The 18,374-nt window shown below is 46.4% G+C and overlaps 1 protein-coding gene across 4 annotated transcripts in view; it reads right to left on the bottom strand.

The window, feature by feature from the left end:
• Positions 1 to 18,374, bottom strand: part of SCN8A (sodium voltage-gated channel alpha subunit 8) — a 335,228-nt gene that overhangs the window by 88,985 nt on the left and 227,869 nt on the right. For 2 of the 4 annotated variants that reach the window (XM_075337138.1, XM_075337139.1), the window contains exons 12-13: positions 10,125 to 10,475; positions 5,280 to 5,415 (exon numbers count right to left, since the gene is read on the bottom strand). In XM_075337138.1, coding sequence (XP_075193253.1) covers positions 5,280 to 5,415; positions 10,125 to 10,475 — 487 coding nt within the window. Of the gene's footprint in view, positions 1 to 5,279; positions 5,416 to 10,091; positions 10,476 to 18,374 lie in introns of all 4 variants that reach the window. The other 2 variants (XM_075337136.1, XM_075337137.1) reach the window with 1 other exon arrangement.

Here is an 18,374-nt window from a genome sequence, read left to right on the forward strand (position 1 = left end):
AGGACTAAGCGACAGAAAATACCCCAAAGTGACACCATTCAAAAAACTGCACCCCTCAATCTGCTCAACACCACATTCAAGAAGTTTATTAACCATCCATGTGCTTCACAGGAACGAAGGAAGGAATGAAAGTTTTTACTTTAGCCCCAAATTTTGCATTTTCACAAGAGTAACAGGAGAAAATGCACTATACAATTTGAGGTGCAACTTCTCCTGAGTACACCGATAAACCAAATGTGGTGAAAATCTACTATTTTAGGTGCATGGCAGGGCTTGAAAGGAAAGGAGAGCCATTGGATTTTTGTAATGCAAAATTGGCTGAAATCGTTTGCAAACACCGTGTCACGTTTGGAGAGCCCCTGATGTGCTTAAACAGCTGAAACTCCCAACAAGTGACCCTATTTTGGGAACTGGAACCCTTGAAGTAAATTACAGTGCCTTGCGGAAATATTCGGCCCCCTTGAATTTTTCAACCTTTTCCCACATTTCAGGTTTCAAACATAAAGATAAAAATATTAATGTTATGGTGAAGAATCAACAACAAGTGGGACACAATTGTGAAGATGAACGAAATTTATTGCTTATTTTAAACTTTTTTAGAAACATAAATAACTGAAAATTGGGGCGTGAAATATTATTCGGCCCTTTACTTTCAGTGCAGCAAACTCACTCCAGAAGTTCATTGAGGATCTCTAAATGATCCAATGTTGTCCTAAATGACTGATGATGATAAATATAATCCCCCTGTGTGTAATCTAGTCTCCGCATAAATGCACCTGCTCTGTGATAGTCTCAGTGTTCTGTTTAAAGCACAGAGAGCATCATGAAGACCAAGAAACACAACAGGATGGTCAGAGATATTGTTGTGGAGAAGTTTAAAGCCAGATTTGGTTACAAAAAGAGTTCCAAAACTTTATACATCCCAAGGAGCACTGTGAAAGCGATCATATTGAAATGGAAGGAGAATCATACCACTGCAAATCTACCAAGACCCGGTCGTCCATCCAAACTTTCATCTCAAACAAGGAGAAGACTGATCAGAAATGCAGCCAAGAGGCCCATGATCACTCTGGATGAACTGCAGAGATCTACAGCTGAGGTGGGAGAGTCTGTCCATAGGACAACAATCAGTCATACACTGCACAAATCTGGCCTTTATGGAAGAGTGGCAAGGAGAAAGCCATTTCTCAAAGATATCCATAAAAAGTGTTGTTTGAAGTTTGCCACAAGCCACCTGGGAGACACACCAAACATGTGGAAGAAGGTGCTCTGGTCAGATGAAACCAAAATCAAACTATTTGGGCACAATGCCAAATGATATGTTTGGCGTAAAAACAAAAACCGCTAATCACCCTGAACACACCATCCCCACTGTCAAACATGGTGGTGGCAGCATCATGGTTTGGGCCTGCTGTTCTCCATTAGGGGCAGGGAAGATAGTTAAAATTGATGGGCAGATGGATGGAGCCAAATACAGGACCATTCTTGAAAAAAACCTGTTGGAGTCTGCAAAAGACCTTAGAGTGGGATGGAGATTTGTCTTCCAACAAGACAATGATCTAAAATAAAAAGCAAAATCTACAATGGAATAGTTCACAAATAAATGTATCCAGGTATTAGAATGACCTAGTCAAAGTCCAGACCTGAATCCAATAGAGAATCTGTGGAAAGAGCTGAAAACTGCTGTTCACAAACACTCTCCATCCAACCTCACTCAGCTTGAGCTATTTGCAAAAGAAGAATGGACAAGAATTTCAGTCTCTCGATGTGCAAAACTGATAGAAACATACCCCAAGAGACTTGTGCTGTAATCGCAGCAAAAGGTGGCGCTACAAAGAATTAACTTAAAGGGGATGAATAATATTGCACGCCCCAATTTTTGGGTAATTATTTTTTTTAAAAATTCAAAATAAGCAATAAATTTCGTTCAACTTCACAATTGTGTCCCACTTGTTGATTCTTCACCATAACATTAAAATTTTTATCTTTCTGTTTGAAATCTGAAATGTGGGAAAAGGTTGAAAAATTCAAGGGGGCCGAATACTTTTGCATGGCACTGTATCAAGATGTGTGGTGAGCACCTTCAACCACCTGGTGCTTCACAGATTGTTATAATGTTGAGCAGAAAAAATAAGTTCATTTGGATTTGGAAGTGCAGATTTTGCTGAATTTATTTTTGAAATGGGAGCCATAGCACTTTTCAATAACCTTTGTGCTATCAGTAACACGGAAGCCTCCTACATTTGCATTAAAAGATGAGGAACCTGAGTAATGACTTGTTTTGTTGTGGGTTGAGTTGAATGTTATTTTGTGGCAATTTGGTTACAGAACATTTTTGATCAGTTTATATTTATCCTGTGCTCTATCTATGCTGAGCAGGGTTTCCATCTATATCTCCAAAATACGTGATTCAGGTGAAACCCCAGACAGATACATGCACTATAATGTGGCGGCAGAGTTACTCTTGGCTCTGGTTGACCTCTGTTCAGCGGCGTCCGTCTTTTCAAAGGTGCACAAAACTGTTGTTGACCGCACTTTTGCGCTCACTTAAAAAAAGACGTGCGAAAAGATGGACACCACCGGATCACAGGCCAAATGAGAATTGAAAGATTCCCTCGGTCATCATTACAGTGAATTATACGTGAGAAATTTTGTCTGAATCACGTTTTTCCAAAGTTTACTCATAATCCCCAATGTAAGCGCTCACTGTAGAGCGCAGGATAAATTTGAGATGCGTCTTTTGTTTTTCTATTGACAGAGTCATGTGAAGGCTTATTTTTTGTGGGATAGGTTGAAATTTCTATTGGTACCATTTTAAGCCACATAATCTTTTTGGAACACTTTGTACTTCGCTTTTCGTGAGGCAGAATCAAAAAAGAAACAGCAATTCAGGAATTGTTTTTTGTTTGTTTATTTATGCCGTTCTCCGTATCATAAAAGTGATAAGAAAGCTTATTCTTTGGGTCAGCCCAATGACAGTGATACCAAATTTACCGTATTTTTTCAGTCTATAAGACGCAGCAGATTATAAGACGCGGAAAATAGGAAAACAAAATATGCGGGGAAAAATGTAGTCATGACGCACTGTTATGGAGTAATGTCCCTCATCTTGGGCCCTTTACAGGTATATACTTTATGTCCCCCATCCCGGGCCCTTTCTTGGTATTTTACACCTAGGCCTGCAATGATGACAAGGATGCATCACCTATGTGAAAGAAGCTTTCATCATCACAGACAACAATGCTTTACTGTAAGGGGTACTTTGCACGTTGCGACATCGCTAGCCGATGCTAGCGATGCCAAGCTTGATAGTACCCCAGATGCGATATCCTGTGATAGCTGCCGTAGCGAACATTATCGCTACGGCAGCTTCACACGGACTTGCCTGCCATGCGACATCGCTTTGGCCGGCGACCCGCCTCCTTCCTAAAGGGGTGGGTCGTTCGGCGTCACAGCGACGTCACACGGCAGGCGGCCAATAGAAGCAGAGGGGCAGAGATGAGCGGGACGTAACATCCCGCCCACCTCCTTCCTTCCGCATAGCCGGTGGAGGCAGGTAAGGAGATGTTCCTTGCTCCTGCGGCTTCATACACAGCGATGTTTGCTGCCGCAGGAACGAGGAACAACATCGTACCTGTCGCTGCAGCGAAATTATGAAAATGACCGACACTACACAGATCACCGATTTACGATGCTTTTGCAATTGTTTATTGGTGCATCTAGGCTTTACACGTTGCGACGTCGTTACTGGCACCGGATGTGCGTCACTTTCGATTTGACCCCCGACGACATCGCAGCAGCGATGTCGCAACGTGCAAAGTACCCCTAAGACAAATGAAACTATGGAACTCTCTGCCAGATGTTGTAATAGGTGATTCATTATAAAAGTACAGGAAGGGCCTGGATCCCTTTCTTGATGAATATAATATCATAGGTTATAAGTACTAGATTCAGTGATGAGACGATGATCCAGGGAACTAATCTGACTGCCATATGTGGAGTTGGGAAGGAATTTTTCCCCTAATATGGGGCAATTAGCATCTGCCTCATTGGGGATTTTGCCTTCCTCTAGATTAACATAGGCTGGGGCCACACGAGCAGTACTGCGAGTGTATCACATGACACTCGGCTCCCGCTCTGCTGGAGTGTAAGGCCCCTTGCACACATCAGTTTATTGCCATCAGTCACAATCAGTCGAAATGTGAAAAAAACGGATCCAGCGCTGATCCGTTTTTTTCTCATTGACTTGTATTAGTGACTGATTGTGACGGATGGCCTAACGTTGCATCCGTCGTACGACGCATCAGTTGTAAAATCTTTGTGGCCGACGGAAGCAACGTCCAGAGGAACGTTTTTGTCACCGTAGAAAAAACAGACTGCGCTGGATCCGTCGCCATCCATCGTCTTTTAGAATGGAAGCCTATGGGCGCAGGATCCGTCCTATGACGGAATCCAGCGACGGCTTCCGTTTTTTAAAGACAGCATGCTCAGATGGGGTAAAACCGTGTTTGGCTGAACAAATCTCTCTTTCTCTCTCTCGCTCTCCCTCCCTGCCTCTCAGGTTGATTTTACTAGCAAATAACCTTTCACATGGAAAAGAAAAATTATACGACGGATCCGGTTTTTTACAGGATCCGTCGGATCACTTTTACCACAATCTGTGATGGATCCGTTGCATCAGTCACAAGACGGATTGTGAATGATGACAAAAAACTGATGTGTGAAAGAGGCCTAAGCCGAGTGTCATGCCACTGTGATGTGATCCTGCAATCACAGCACAGCTGCAGAGGAGAGGGCGGGTGCTGAAAAGAAGAGGGAGGGATTAATCTCCCCATCTCCTCCATTATTAGCTGATGCGTATATTCCTCTGCTCTCCGTTGTAATGCGAGTGCAGTGCCATGTTTCTCTCGCACCCATAGACTTGTATGGGTGAGACAGAAAATGAATCAGCATGCTGTGATTGTTTTCTCGGTCCGATTAGGACTCAGAAAAAATCGCTCATGGGAGCGACCCCATAGAGTAATATTGGTTTGAGTGGAATGCAATATTTTTATCGCATTCCACTCGCTCCGTTTTACTCACCGCTTGTCCTTAGCCTTAGATTATAGATTGATCTTGATGTATTTATGTCTATATTTAACCTTGAAAACTATGGAACTATTAAATTGGCATATATTGAGGATTTTGTATACATATGTACATTGAGAAACAGCTAAATGTAAGAAACCAGCTATAGCAAATAAGATCTTTATCACAGACACAGGGCGCATGTCCATTACCTTCCACCAGGGTGTGTGTCAGGACACTCAGGACACTATTGGCTCGATTCTTTTTGCCAAATGATGCATGAAGTTGATCCATGGACACTCGGAGAGACCCAGAAGGCTTCTTTTTGATCTCCACCTCAGTTGTAGGCTGTAAAACAATTTGTACAGTTAGACAAGAGTGGGTAGAGGAATCTTATATCCTAACTTGACTTTTTCTTACTCTTTAGCGGTCACAAACCTGCCATCTACACTACAGAATTTCATACAGGTGATATCACTATAATGAATAGCGAGTTACTGTAGGGAGTTTCCTAAAATTCTTCTTTCACGTGAACTACAATTATCGAAACTGAATGATTATAAATAGGGATGATCGAATACCTCAAATATTCGGCTATGCGAATATCCGACGAACAGGTCGCCGCTATGCGAATATTCGATGCGCAATGTAAGTCCATGGGAAACCCGAATAGTTACGAATAGTTGTTATTCGGGTTTCCCATAGACTGACATTGCGCATCGAACATTCACGACTAGTCGAATAGCAGCTACCTATTTGGCAAATATCACAAAGCCAAATATTTAAGGTATTCGATCATCCCTAATTATAAAGAATGCTTTATAACTAGTTATTCATGTTTTATTCCTACAATCCTTTCTGTAAAACTGGTAATAAAATCAGCCACATCAGATTTTCCAATAGCATTAATTCAATATATCTTAGTATAGATGAAAAATATGAAATTGGTGGGAGTCTAACCATGGAGAACTCATCTAATACTAGAACGGGAGAGCTTCAAATTATCCTTCTACTATTATCGGCCACTAATGATAGAATATGTACCGTGTTTCCCGTAAAATAAGCCTTATCTCGAAAATAAGCCTTAGCGCCTTTTTCAAGGGAAAAAAGTAGATAAGTCAGTGTCTTATTTTCGGGGAAACATGGTATGCACAGTGGCCCGACGTGTCCTTTCCTAGCTGTTTCTGTATCTCTCGTAGACATACCATCCTGACCATCCCACTGCCATAGTGAAGGTCGATTATTGTGGATTTCCCATCATCTATTTTATCTGTGTTCTTATGTTTTCTAAGCATGCATCATGCCGGGTTAGAGAAGGAATTAGAGTAGTTATACGCTAGGCTAACATGCTATCTGGGTATATAATGAAGAAGTGAAAGATTATAGAACGTTTTGGGTTAGATGAGACAAAAGCAAACTGGAATTTACAAATATATTAGTGAATTGAAGCATTAACATTTATAACATCATATTACAGATGTATCTGTCATTTATCTAATTGTGCGTGATATACAAGTATGGTTGTAATATTGGAATGTAGTAGGGAAGTATGTGGAATCCTGGTAAGCTAAAATGTGCTGTGGTTTGTTGGGCAACGTTCTCCATCAATTTATTTTAGAAATTGCATAAAAAACAAGACTGCTTGTTGTATCACAGGTTACATATTGCAACCTTAGGATGGGCCATCAACTCTCTGCTCGCTCACTGCTTACAGTGCTGCAGCTACCTGCATCTTGGACACTTAGTAGTGGTTGTGTTGGGTATTCCACACTGCTATATTCACCAGAGACCCTCCTGCTCTATATAAAAGCATCAAACAAATACCCACCTGTAAGCCCCAAAATACTCAAAGCACCCCACCAGCAGTATTTTTTATGGTGCCAGAGTGGTGCTATAAATCTAAGTCTCCTGACCCCTTTATTATACTCACCTAACAGCGGCTTGACCTTCTATTGCCGCCATTGATGTCGGTTTCCTGATCTGAGACCTGCCGGTAGCTCCAGTGTTTCATGGAGCGCGCCGGAGGTTACAACTCAATACAACTCTGTGAGAGGCTCGTTCTTGCTCTCACAGAGATGCATTGGGCACTTGTGATATAACTTATGACTTCCAGCCAATGAGAAGTTACAGGCACAAGATGGCCCTGCAGCGACACTGAAAAATGTGAAGCCGCTGGAAGGTGAGTATCATACCCGGGGCTTAGATGTAAAGGGTGCTTTACACGAGACAATCTATCGTGCGATAGATCGTCGGGGTCACGGTTTTTGAGACGCACATCCGGCATCGCTTGCGACATCGGGCTGTGTGACACCTCCGAGCGACGCAGTATCGCTCACAAATCAAATCGTGAGTCGTGTACTCGTCGCTCGGTTTCATAATCTTGTTTAATTAAAATGGCGGCAGTTGCTCATCGTTCCCAGGGTAGCTCACGCCGCTCCACGTGACACCCCGGGAACGATGAACAGCAGCTTACCTCCGTCCCGCGGCACCCACGTCCCGCTCAACTCCGCCCCTCCGCTTCTATTGGCCGGCGGCTGTGTGACGTCGCTGTGACGCCGAACGTCCCTCACCCTTCAGGAAGTGGACGTTCGTCGCCCACAGCGAGGTCATCCAGAAGGTAAGTACGTGTGACGAGGGTTAAACGAGTTTGTGCGCCACGGGCAGCGATTTGCTCGTGACGCAAAAACGACGGAGCCGGGTATGATCGATTGTGAAATCGCACAATCGGTCGTCCCGTGTAAAGCAGGCTTAAAGTGTTACTCCTGCAATGAGAGGAAAGAAAAAAAAACAAACGATGCAGTGGTGCTTTAAGGAGAAACTGTCATCAGATTCAAGCTGACCGAATGATATGCAGAATGAAACAGACACTGGCTGCGTAACTACTGTGTCATTTCAGTCTAGTCAGATGCGGTCCCTGGCCGACCTCTCCCCACTTCTCCCACTTCTCTCCAGTTGACTGACTTAGAAATCAATAGAAGAAGAAATCTGATATACGCTGTGCTATCACCATGGAATCCAATGTTAATATAATTCCTTTATTTTTTGTACTGGTCGATGCGTTTCAGAGACATCCTTCTCCTTCATCAGGACCAAAAGGAACAGTTCCTTTGATGTCCTGATGAAGGAGATGGATGTCTCTGAAATGTGTCGACCTGTACGAAAAATAAAGGAATTATATTAACATTGGATTCCATGGTGATAGCGTGGCGTGTACCCGATTTATTCTTCTATTGATGTCTACATCTTAACTTTGGGGCTGCGACTGTTACCATCTCTGCATGTGTTTTTAAAGGGGTTGTGACTGTCACAACCGCAATATGTGAGCGCGTATAATTTCTGTTTATTATTTCCCTACCGGTGAAGATCCTATTGCGCTTCTTTGTTCCACATTGTTATTTCCAGTTGACTGACTGGCAGATCTTTTCCTTTGTGTGTATATAGGGGGAGGCCTGTCAGTCACTGGAGGCGGGTAGGTAGGAGCTGTAACACAGACTAGTCAGTTAAGACACAGTCCCCGGCCGGCTTTTCAAAATATGTCTTCTCGGAAATGCCTCTAGGTTTCAGAGTAAAACATCCTAGGCTGCAAGCGCCCCCAGCAAAGTGGGGAGAGGTCGGTCGGGGACAGGTTCCCTTTGAGCTAGCCATACACCTCAGCGGGTAGCTGAATGAGCTATGGTCTCAAAAGAGAGACGCACACAACTCAATCACTAAAAATAAAACGATCAGCCATCCAACAGCTAACCTTTTTTTAATCTTAACATACTAGACTGCGTCTGGGTGTCTGCCTCCAGTAAGCGTACACTCCCGAAAATGGTGCGATAGAGCACACAGTGACTCCGTCTGCACCATTATAGTCAATGGCCCCATCGGTGCATGCGTGCAAAACTGTTTTGCGGGGTGTTCGGACGGAAGTCCAAATGGGATCGGTGAATGTAGGTAATAATGCAATGTGAACGTTTACTCCTCTCATGCATGCATGATATTCTCTAAGGGGTACTTTGCACGCTGCGACATCGCTAGCCGATGGTAGCGATGCCGAGCGCGATAGTCCCCGCCCCTGTCGCAAATGCGATCTCTTGTGATAGCTGCCGTAGCGAACATTATCGCTACGGCAGCTTCACACGCACTTGCCTGCCCTGCGACATCGCTCTGGCCGGCGATCCACCTCCTTCCTAAGGGGGCAAGTCGTGCGACGTCACAGCGATGTCACACTGCAGGCGGCCAATAGAAGCGGAGGGGCGGAGATGAGCGGGACGTAAACATCCCGCCCACCTCCTTCCTTCCGCATAGCTGCTGGAGGCAGGTAAGGAGATGTTCCTCGCTCCTACGGCTTCATACACAGCGATGTGTGCTGCCGCAGGAACGAGGAACAACATCGTACCTGTCGCTGCAGCGAAATTATGAAAATGACCAACACTACAAAGATCACCGATTTACTACGCTTTTGCGATCATTTATGGGTGCATCTAGTTGTTACACGTTGCGACATAGTTACTGGTGCCGGATGTGCGTCACTTTCTATTTGACCCCGACGACATCGCAGTAGCTATGTCGCAACGTGCAAAGCCCCCCTAAGAGAATGCCCTCAATCACCATCTGGAATATGGACCATGCACAAAATAAGATCCCCTTGTCCTGCAGCTTGGCGTACTTTTTTCGATCTGTAGATAAGCTGCTTTTTTTGCTTTTTTGTCGTATGCTATTTAGGCATAGGTGTAGGTAGTTATTGAACTAGAGGAAACATCTAATGTTTTTATGTAGGGATAAAACCATAAATGCAAATATCCTGCGTGTTTTTGTCTCCTTATTAGACACAGGAAAAGAGTGGAATTTGGGGAAATAACATAACATAAAAAGACTAATCAAAATCTTTTTACAGGTTCAGACAAAGGTTAAAATAAGATTAGGAGAAAACCAGTACTCATTCCACCAGGGAAGGATCCAACTGAGTATTTCAGGGCGGCATACAGGAAGCAGAAGGGTGGACCGCCATGCCTAGACTAAACTACTATGGACTTTCTTACGCTGTCATCAGTAGCTGCCTTATCTATTTTCACCTCAGGCAGAAGACGTCCACCAGGAATTTTGGCACCCGGACCACCAATTAATGACACCACGCCATTACAATCCACTGTGCTGTTCCTTTTAACATTTCTTCGCAGATTTGGAAAGATGCGAGAGGATCGGCTGCCTTGGCTGTAACCACTGTTGTAACTATTCCTCCGATTGTGCCTGACTGGGATGAACAAGGAGTCCCGTCTACCTTCACTTTCTTCCACTGTACTGTGTTCATCATCTGCAAACTCATTTTCAGAGACAGGATCTCTGAAACTTCTCCGAAAACTGAAGATGCTGCTTTTGCTGTTGTGTCTAGACAGATAAGGAGAACCTGGGATGCTAAGCAATGACTGCAGGAGAAAAAGAAAAGACATGTTAGAGTCCTTCTTACGAAACCAAATAAGCCACACTTATTATTTTTATTAAGCTCTTATTTTGTTGTATCATGTTACTGTTGTCCTATTTATGTCTGTGCTTTTTTTTCCCTTGTCACCAACAGCATCATAAATGGCAAGAGGAACAAATTGTAAAATCAGATAGGAATAATGAAAAAGAAAAAAGGAAAAAAAATGAATCATCTGCAGGTGCCATTGTGCCTCCTTCTGTAACGGACCCATCCATCACCCTTTGTCATGATTGTGGGTACCACTGTTAAGGGGATATTCTGACTGACATGATCATGGAGGGCTATGGACATCACCATTCGATGGACTGAGGGTGTCACTGTTCTGGGGATGTCCTGGCCGGCACTATTATGGGGGCTGTTTATGACATTTGTATGGTGAGATGTTACACTTGTTTGAAAGGCTGTAACTTTCTGTATTTATATCCTGCTTTCAGATAGTAGCAGTGATGTTGGATATACAGTTGAAAGCAGAAGTTTACATACGATATCTAAACAGACACATATGCATGTTTTCTCACTATCTGACATGAAATCAGAATAAAACTTTCCCTTTTTAGGTCAATTAGTAACCACAATTATTTATATTTGGCAAATGCCAGAATAATGAGAGAGAATGTTTTAAGGCATTTTTATTACTTTCTGCAAAGTCAAAAGTTTACATACACTAAGAGTACTATACCTTTAAACAAAGAAGGGAATTTTGTTTACTTACCGTAAATTCCTTTTCTTCTAGCTCCAATTGGGAGACCCAGACAATTGGGTGTATAGCTTCTGCCTCCGGAGGCCACACAAAGTATTACACTTAAAAGTGTAAAGCCCCTCCCCTTCTGCCTATACACCCCCCGTGCCTCACGGGCTCCTCAGTTTTGGTGCAAAAGCAAGAAGGAGGAAAAGTTATAAATTGGTTTAAAGTAAATTCAGTCCGAAGAAATTTCGGAGAACTGAAACCATTGAACATGAACAACATGTGTACACAAAGAACAACAGCCCGAAGGGAACAGGGGCGGGTGCTGGGTCTCCCAATTGGAGCTAGAAGAAAAGGAATTTACGGTAAGTAAACAAAATTCCCTTCTTCTTTGTCGCTCCATTGGGAGACCCAGACAATTGGGACGTCCAAAAGCAGTCCCTGGGTGGGTAAAGTAAAACCTTGAAATAGAGCCGTAAAACGGCCCCTTCCTACAGGTGGGCAACCGCCGCCTGAAGGACTCGCCTACCTAGGCTGGCATCTGCCGAAGCATAGGTATGCACCTGATAGTGTTTCGTGAAAGTGTGCAGACTCGACCAGGTAGCTGCCTGACACACCTGCTGAGCCGTAGCCTGGTGCCGCAAAGCCCAGGACGCACCCACGGCTCTGGTAGAATGGGCCCTTAGCCCTGAGGGAACCGGAAGCCCAGAAGATCGGTAAGCTTCGAGAATAGGTTCCTTGATTCACCGAGCCAGGGTTGATTTGGAAGCCTGTGACCCTTTACGCTGGCCAGCGACAAGGACAAAGAGTGCATCCGAGCGGCGCAGGGGCGCCGTACGAGAAATGTAGAGTCTGAGTGCTCTCACCAGATCTAACAAGTGCAAATCCCTTTCACATTGGTGAACTGGATGAGGACAAAAAGAGGGTAAGGAGATATCCTGATTGAGATGAAAGGGGGATACCACCTTAGGGAGAAATTCCGGAACCGGACGCAGAACCACCTTGTCCTGGTGAAACACCAGGAAAGGGGCTTTGCATGACAGCGCTGCTAGCTCAGACACTCTCCGAAGTGATGTGACTGCTACTAGGAAGGCCACTTTCTGCGAAAGGCGTGAGAGAGGAATATCCCTCATTGGCTCGAAAGGTGGTTTCTGAAGAGCCATCAGCACCCTGTTCAGATCCCAGGGTTCTAACGGCCGCTTGTAAGGAGGGACTATGTGACAAACCCCCTGCAGGAACGTGCGTACCTGTGGAAGTCTGGCTAGGCGCTTCTGAAAGAACACAGAGAGCGCTGAGACTTGTCCCTTAAGGGAGCCGAGCGACAAACCTTTTTCCAATCCGGATTGAAGGAAGGAAAGAAAAGTGGGCAAGGCAAATGGCCAGGGAGAAAAACCCTGATCAGAGCACCAAGATAAGAATATCCTCCACGTCCTGTGGTAGATCTTGGCGGACGTTGGTTTCCTAGCTTGTCTCATAGTGGCAATGACCTCTTGAGATAACTCTGAAGACGCTAGGATCCAGGACTCAATGGCCACACAGTCAGGTTGAGGGCCGCAGAATTCAGATGGAAAAACGGTCCTTGAGACAGCAAGTCTGGTCGGTCTGGTAGTGCCCACGGTTGGCCCACCTTGAGATGCCACAGATCCGGGTACCACGACCTCCTCGGCCAGTCTGGAGCGACGAGGATGGCGCGGCGGCAGTCGGACCGGATCTTGCGTAACACTCTGGGCAACAGTGCCAGAGGAGGAAACACATAAGGGAGTTGAAACTGCGACCAATCCTGAACTAAAGCGTCTGCCGCCAGAACTCTGTGATCTTGAGACCGTGCCATGAATGTCGGGACCTTGTGGTTGTGCCGGGACGCCATTAGGTCGACGTCCGGCATCCCCCAGCGGCAACAGATCTCCTGAAACACGTCCGGGTGAAGGGACCATTCCCCTGCGTCCATGCCCTGGCGACTGAAAAAGTCTGCTTCCCAGTTTTCTACGCCCGGGATGTGAACTGCGGATATGGTGGAGGCTGTGGCTTCCACCCATAGCAGAATCCGCCGGACTTCCTGGAAGGCTTGCCGACTGCGTGTTCCGCCTTGGTGGTTGATGTATGCCACCGCTGTGGAGTTGTCCGACTGAATTCGGATCTGCTTGCCTTCCAGCCACGGCTGGAACGCCTTTAGGGCAAGATACACTGCCCTTATCTCCAGAACATTGATCTGAAGGGAGGACTCTGGCTGAGTCCAAGTACCCTGAGCCCTGTGGTGGAGAAAAACCGCTCCCCACCCTGACAGGCTCGCGTCCGTCGTGACCACAGCCCAGGATGGGGGCAGGAAGGATTTCCCCTTCGACAGAGAAGTGGGAAGAAGCCACCACTGAAGGGAAGCCTTGGCTGCCCGGGAAAGGGAGACGTTCCTGTCGAGGGACGTCGACTTCCTGTCCCATTTGCGGAGAATGTCCCATTGAAGTGGACGCAGATGAAACTGCGCAAAAGGAACTGCCTCCATTGCTGCTACCATCTTCCCTAGGAAGTGCATGAGGCGCCGCAAGGGGTGTGACTGGCCTTGAAGGAGAGATTGCACCCCTGTCTGTAGTGAACGCTGTTTGTCCAGCGGAAGCTTCACTATCGCTGAGAGAGTATGAAACTCCATTGGTGAAGACCCGTGGGGCTGTCGCCAAGCCGAAAGGCAGTGCCACGAACTGAAGGTGTTCGTCCTCTATGGCGAAACGCAGGAAGCGCTGATGCTCTGGAGCAATCGGTACATGGAGATAAGCATCTTTGATGTCGATTGATGCTAGGAAATCTCCTTGGGACATTGAGGCGATGACGGAGCGGAGCGATTCCATCCGGAACCGCCTGGTTTTTACAAGTTTGTTGAGCAGTTTTAGGTCCAGAACAGGACGGAAGGATCCGTCCTTTTTCGGCACCACGAACAAGTTGGAGTAAAAACCGTGACCCTGTTGCTGAAAAGGAACAGGGATCACCACTCCCTCTGCCTTCAGAGTGCACACCGCCTGAAGAAGAGCATCGGCTCGCTCGGGGGGCGGAGATGTTCTGAAGAACCGAGTCGGAGGACGAGAGTTGAACTCTATCCTGTAACCGTGAGACAGAATGTCTCTCACCCAACGGTCTTTTACCTGTGGCAGCCAGGCGTCGCAAAAGCGGGAAAGCCTGCCACCGACCGAGGATGCGGTGTGAGGAGGCCGAAAGTCATGAGGAGGCCGCTTTGGGAGCGGTTCCCCCGGCGGTCTTTTTAGGACGTGACTTAGACCGCCATGAATCGGAGTTCCTCTGATCCTTCTGAGGCCTTTTGGACGAGGAGAATTGAGACCTGCCCGCGGACCGAAAGGACCAAAACCTCGATTGTACCTTCCGTGGTTGAGGTCTGTTTGGTTTGGACTGGGGTAAGGATGAGTCCTTTCCTGTTACGGTTGCTGCGAGCACTGGAGACTAAGTCCAGATTTCTTACTACTGCACATGTGCGAGCGCTGGAGACTAAGTCCAGATTTCTTGCTACTGCACATGTGCGAGCGCTGGAGACTAAGTCCTATCTTGGAGCCATTGCACATGTGCGGGTGACATCATCGCTGACACGAGGTCACATGTCTCTGACACCTTCTATGCCGATTGGTCGCTGGTCATGTGCTTGTGATGCCTTGCTCGGTGATAGGCCAGCATGACGTCACTCCTGTCGTTCTGGCAGCGGATTGGCTCTGGTGTCCTCCATCTTGGATGAGGCACAGAGTCTATATAAGACCCTGACACACGCCGCATGGCGCTCAGTCCTCTTGGTTCATGCATAAGAGTAGACGCTCTGTGCGCGTTCCTCTAGGCATTCCTCTGTCTATGCTAGGTGAGCGCTACCGGCAGGGTAGCGTTCTTATACCTTACAGCTTCGGCTGCTGTCCGTATCCTTACCTCTTAGGGGAGCGGACATAGGCAGGTGCCTGAGGCACATGGTCTGGCTGGGCCTTGTGATTCGACTCGTAGGTGGACGTTGCCGCTAGGGTAACGTTCCTTATGCTGCGTCTGGCAGTTGTTCGTGTCCTCGCACACTAGTGGAGCGAACGCAGGTAGGAGCTTTGTGCGGCTTACGCTGCTGTTCGTCTCTTTTGCACCACTAGAAGAGCGGACCTAGGTAGGTGCCATTTCGCACACATTGCCTTTGTCTCTGTGATTATTAACAGAGATCATTCCACACACCCTCCAAGTAAGGGAGGAATTGCTTTACTTACTTATTATATCCTTCTGTGAGTTAACAGAGGTATTGCACTCTGCCATAGTCTGCAGCAGAGTCTTTGCACGGTGGACCCTGACTGTCTGATACTCCTTTAGGTTATCAGACAGCCCCCCGTAACATTAGGACTGAGCCAAGGGTCTGGCAGTTATGGCAGAATATCAGCAGTTACACCGTTACATACAAGTACTTGAGTCACGGTTCAAGAGTATAGAGGATAAACCTCAGACCATGGTGACATCTGCACATGATCCTCGACTTGCTCTGCCAAACAGATATTCTGGCGATGCCAGATCATGTCGTGGTTTCATTAGTCAGTGTCAGATACACCTAGAGGTCAACTCTTCTCGCTTCTCTACGGAGAGGTCCAGAGTAGGCTTTATCATCTCCTTACTTCAGGACAAAGCCTTAGAATGGGCGACTCCCCTATGGGAGCGCTCTGATGTGGTTACTCTGAGACATCAAGACTTTCTTGATGCTCTTAAGGCGGTATTCATGGGTCCGCAGGTTACCCATGATGCGGCCCTGAGACTGTTAGATCTATCTCAGGGTTCGTTATCCACTAGTTCTTATGCCATTGCTTTTAGAACTCTGGTGGCAGAACTAGATTGGCCAGAGAAGGTGTTGATTCCTATCTTCTGGAGAGGGTTGGCAGGCTATGTCAAGGATGCTCTTGCTACTCGTGAGGTCCCTGCTTCTCTGGAGGACTTGATCACAGTAGCAACGAGGATCGATGTACGCCATAAGGAACGTAGACTCGAGGTCTCTTCCTCACGCCCTAAGCATCGGGCTATTCCAGTTGTTGAGGGTCCACTACCATCTTCCTCAGCATCTGAAACATCTCCCACTCCTATGGAGTTAGGTCATACGTCTTCCAGACTACGCAAGTCTGGTCCTCCTATATGTTACGTATGTCGTCAGGCTGGGCACTATGCCAACAAGTGTCCTAGTCATCAGGGAAACTCCCTGGCCTAGTAACCATTAGAGGGGGGTTACTAGAGACGTCTTCTGCACCCTCTAAGTGTTGTATCCCAGGTCAGCTCTCGTTATCTGAGAATACATGGCCTATTATGGCTTTTGTGGATTCCGGAGCTGACGGGACTTTTGTGTCCTCAGGATTTGTAAAGGGACACAATATTCCCTCTATCATGTTAGAGGCGCCTATTCCTGTCCGTGTTGTTAATGGAACTATGTTGTCTGACTCCATTACATTGAGGACAGTTCCCTTGCGCCTTTCCCTGTCTCAGGGTCACATAGAGGAGATTTCTTTTCTTGTTTTGCCTGAGGGTATAGACGACATCCTTCTGGGTCTCCCATGGCTTCGGACTCATGCTCCTCACATTGACTGGGAGTCTGACAGCATTATTAGTTGGGGTTCGAAATGTCAGTCCCGATGTCTTCCCTTACCACCTAAGGTCATTGCGGTTGCATCTACTGATCTCTCTCCCATACCTACACCCTATCTGGATTTCGCTGATGTGTTCTCCAAACAGGGTGCTGAGGTTCTTCCACCCCATAGGCCGTATGACTGTGCCATAGACCTTATCCCAGGTTCGGTTCCACCTAAAGGCAGGGTTTACCCCCTGTCGATACCTGAGTCGGAGGCCATGTCGACCTATATAAGAGAGAGTTTAGAGAAGGGGTTCATTCGTAAGTCTGTCTCTCCCGCGGGAGCTGGGTTTTTCTTTGTTCGGAAGAAAGAGGGTGATTTGCGTCCCTGCATAGATTACAGGGGTCTCAACGCAATCACAATAAAGAACAAATACCCATTACCTTTAATTTCGGAGCTCTTTGACAGATTGAGAGGAGCTCAAGTTTTTACAAAGTTGGATCTGCGGGGTGCTTATAACTTGGTACGAATTCGAAAGGGTGACGAATGGAAGACCGCTTTTAACACCCGAGACGGTCACTATGAATACCTCGTCATGCCTTTTGGGTTATGTAATGCACCCGCAGTATTTCAGGACTTCGTAAACGATGTGTTCAGGGATTTACTGTTATCCTCAGTAGTGGTGTATCTGGACGACATCCTGATTTTTTCTCCTGATCTGGAGACTCATCGTCAGGATGTCGTTCGTGTCCTTTCCCGTTTAAGGGAGCACTCATTGTTTGCTAAACTCGAGAAATGTGTATTCGAGCAGTCCTCATTGCCTTTTTTGGGTTACATTATCTCACAAGAGGGCCTGGCTATGGATCCTGCGAAGCTCTCTGCTGTCCTGCAATGGTCCGAACCTCATTCCTTGAAGGCGGTGCAACGCTTCTTAGGATTCATAAATTATTACAGGCAGTTCATACCCCATTTTTCTACTTTGGTGGCCCCTTTGGTGGCCTTGACTAAGAAAGGTGCTAATCCCAAAGCCTGGTCTACTGAGACATCTCAGGCTTTTGAGGCAGTAAAAAGACACTTTTCAACTGCTCCCGTTCTTCAAAGACCCGATGAGAGTAAGCCCTTCCTCTTAGAGGTTGATGCCTCTTCAGTGGGTGCTGGTGCGGTCTTGTATCAAAAGAACGGTGCAGGTAGAAAAAGGCTGTGTTTCTTCTTTGCGAAAACCTTTTCACCAGCAGAGAGAAACTATACCATTGGGGATAGGGAACTGCTCGCCTTGAGATTAGCCTTGGAGGAGTGGCGTCACTTGCTGGAAGGAGCGAAACATCCTTTCCAGGTCTATACAGACCATAAGAATCTGACGTACTTACAAACCGCTCAGCGTCTGAATCCTCGCCAAGCCCGCTGGTCCTTGTTTTTCTCCCGCTTTCACTTCTCCATCAACTATCTGTCTGGGAGTAAGAATAACAAGGCAGACGCCCTGTCTCGCTCTATGCTTTCTACCCAGGAGGAGATTGACGAACCTCGTCTTATCCTTCCCTCCAGGGTTTTTCATACGCTCTCCCCTGTGACGTTAGACCAAATCCCACCGGGCAAGACCTTT

The sequence above is a fragment of the Anomaloglossus baeobatrachus genome, chromosome 2 (assembly GCF_048569485.1).
Source record: "Anomaloglossus baeobatrachus isolate aAnoBae1 chromosome 2, aAnoBae1.hap1, whole genome shotgun sequence".
Classification (NCBI taxonomy): domain Eukaryota; kingdom Metazoa; phylum Chordata; class Amphibia; order Anura; family Aromobatidae; genus Anomaloglossus; species Anomaloglossus baeobatrachus.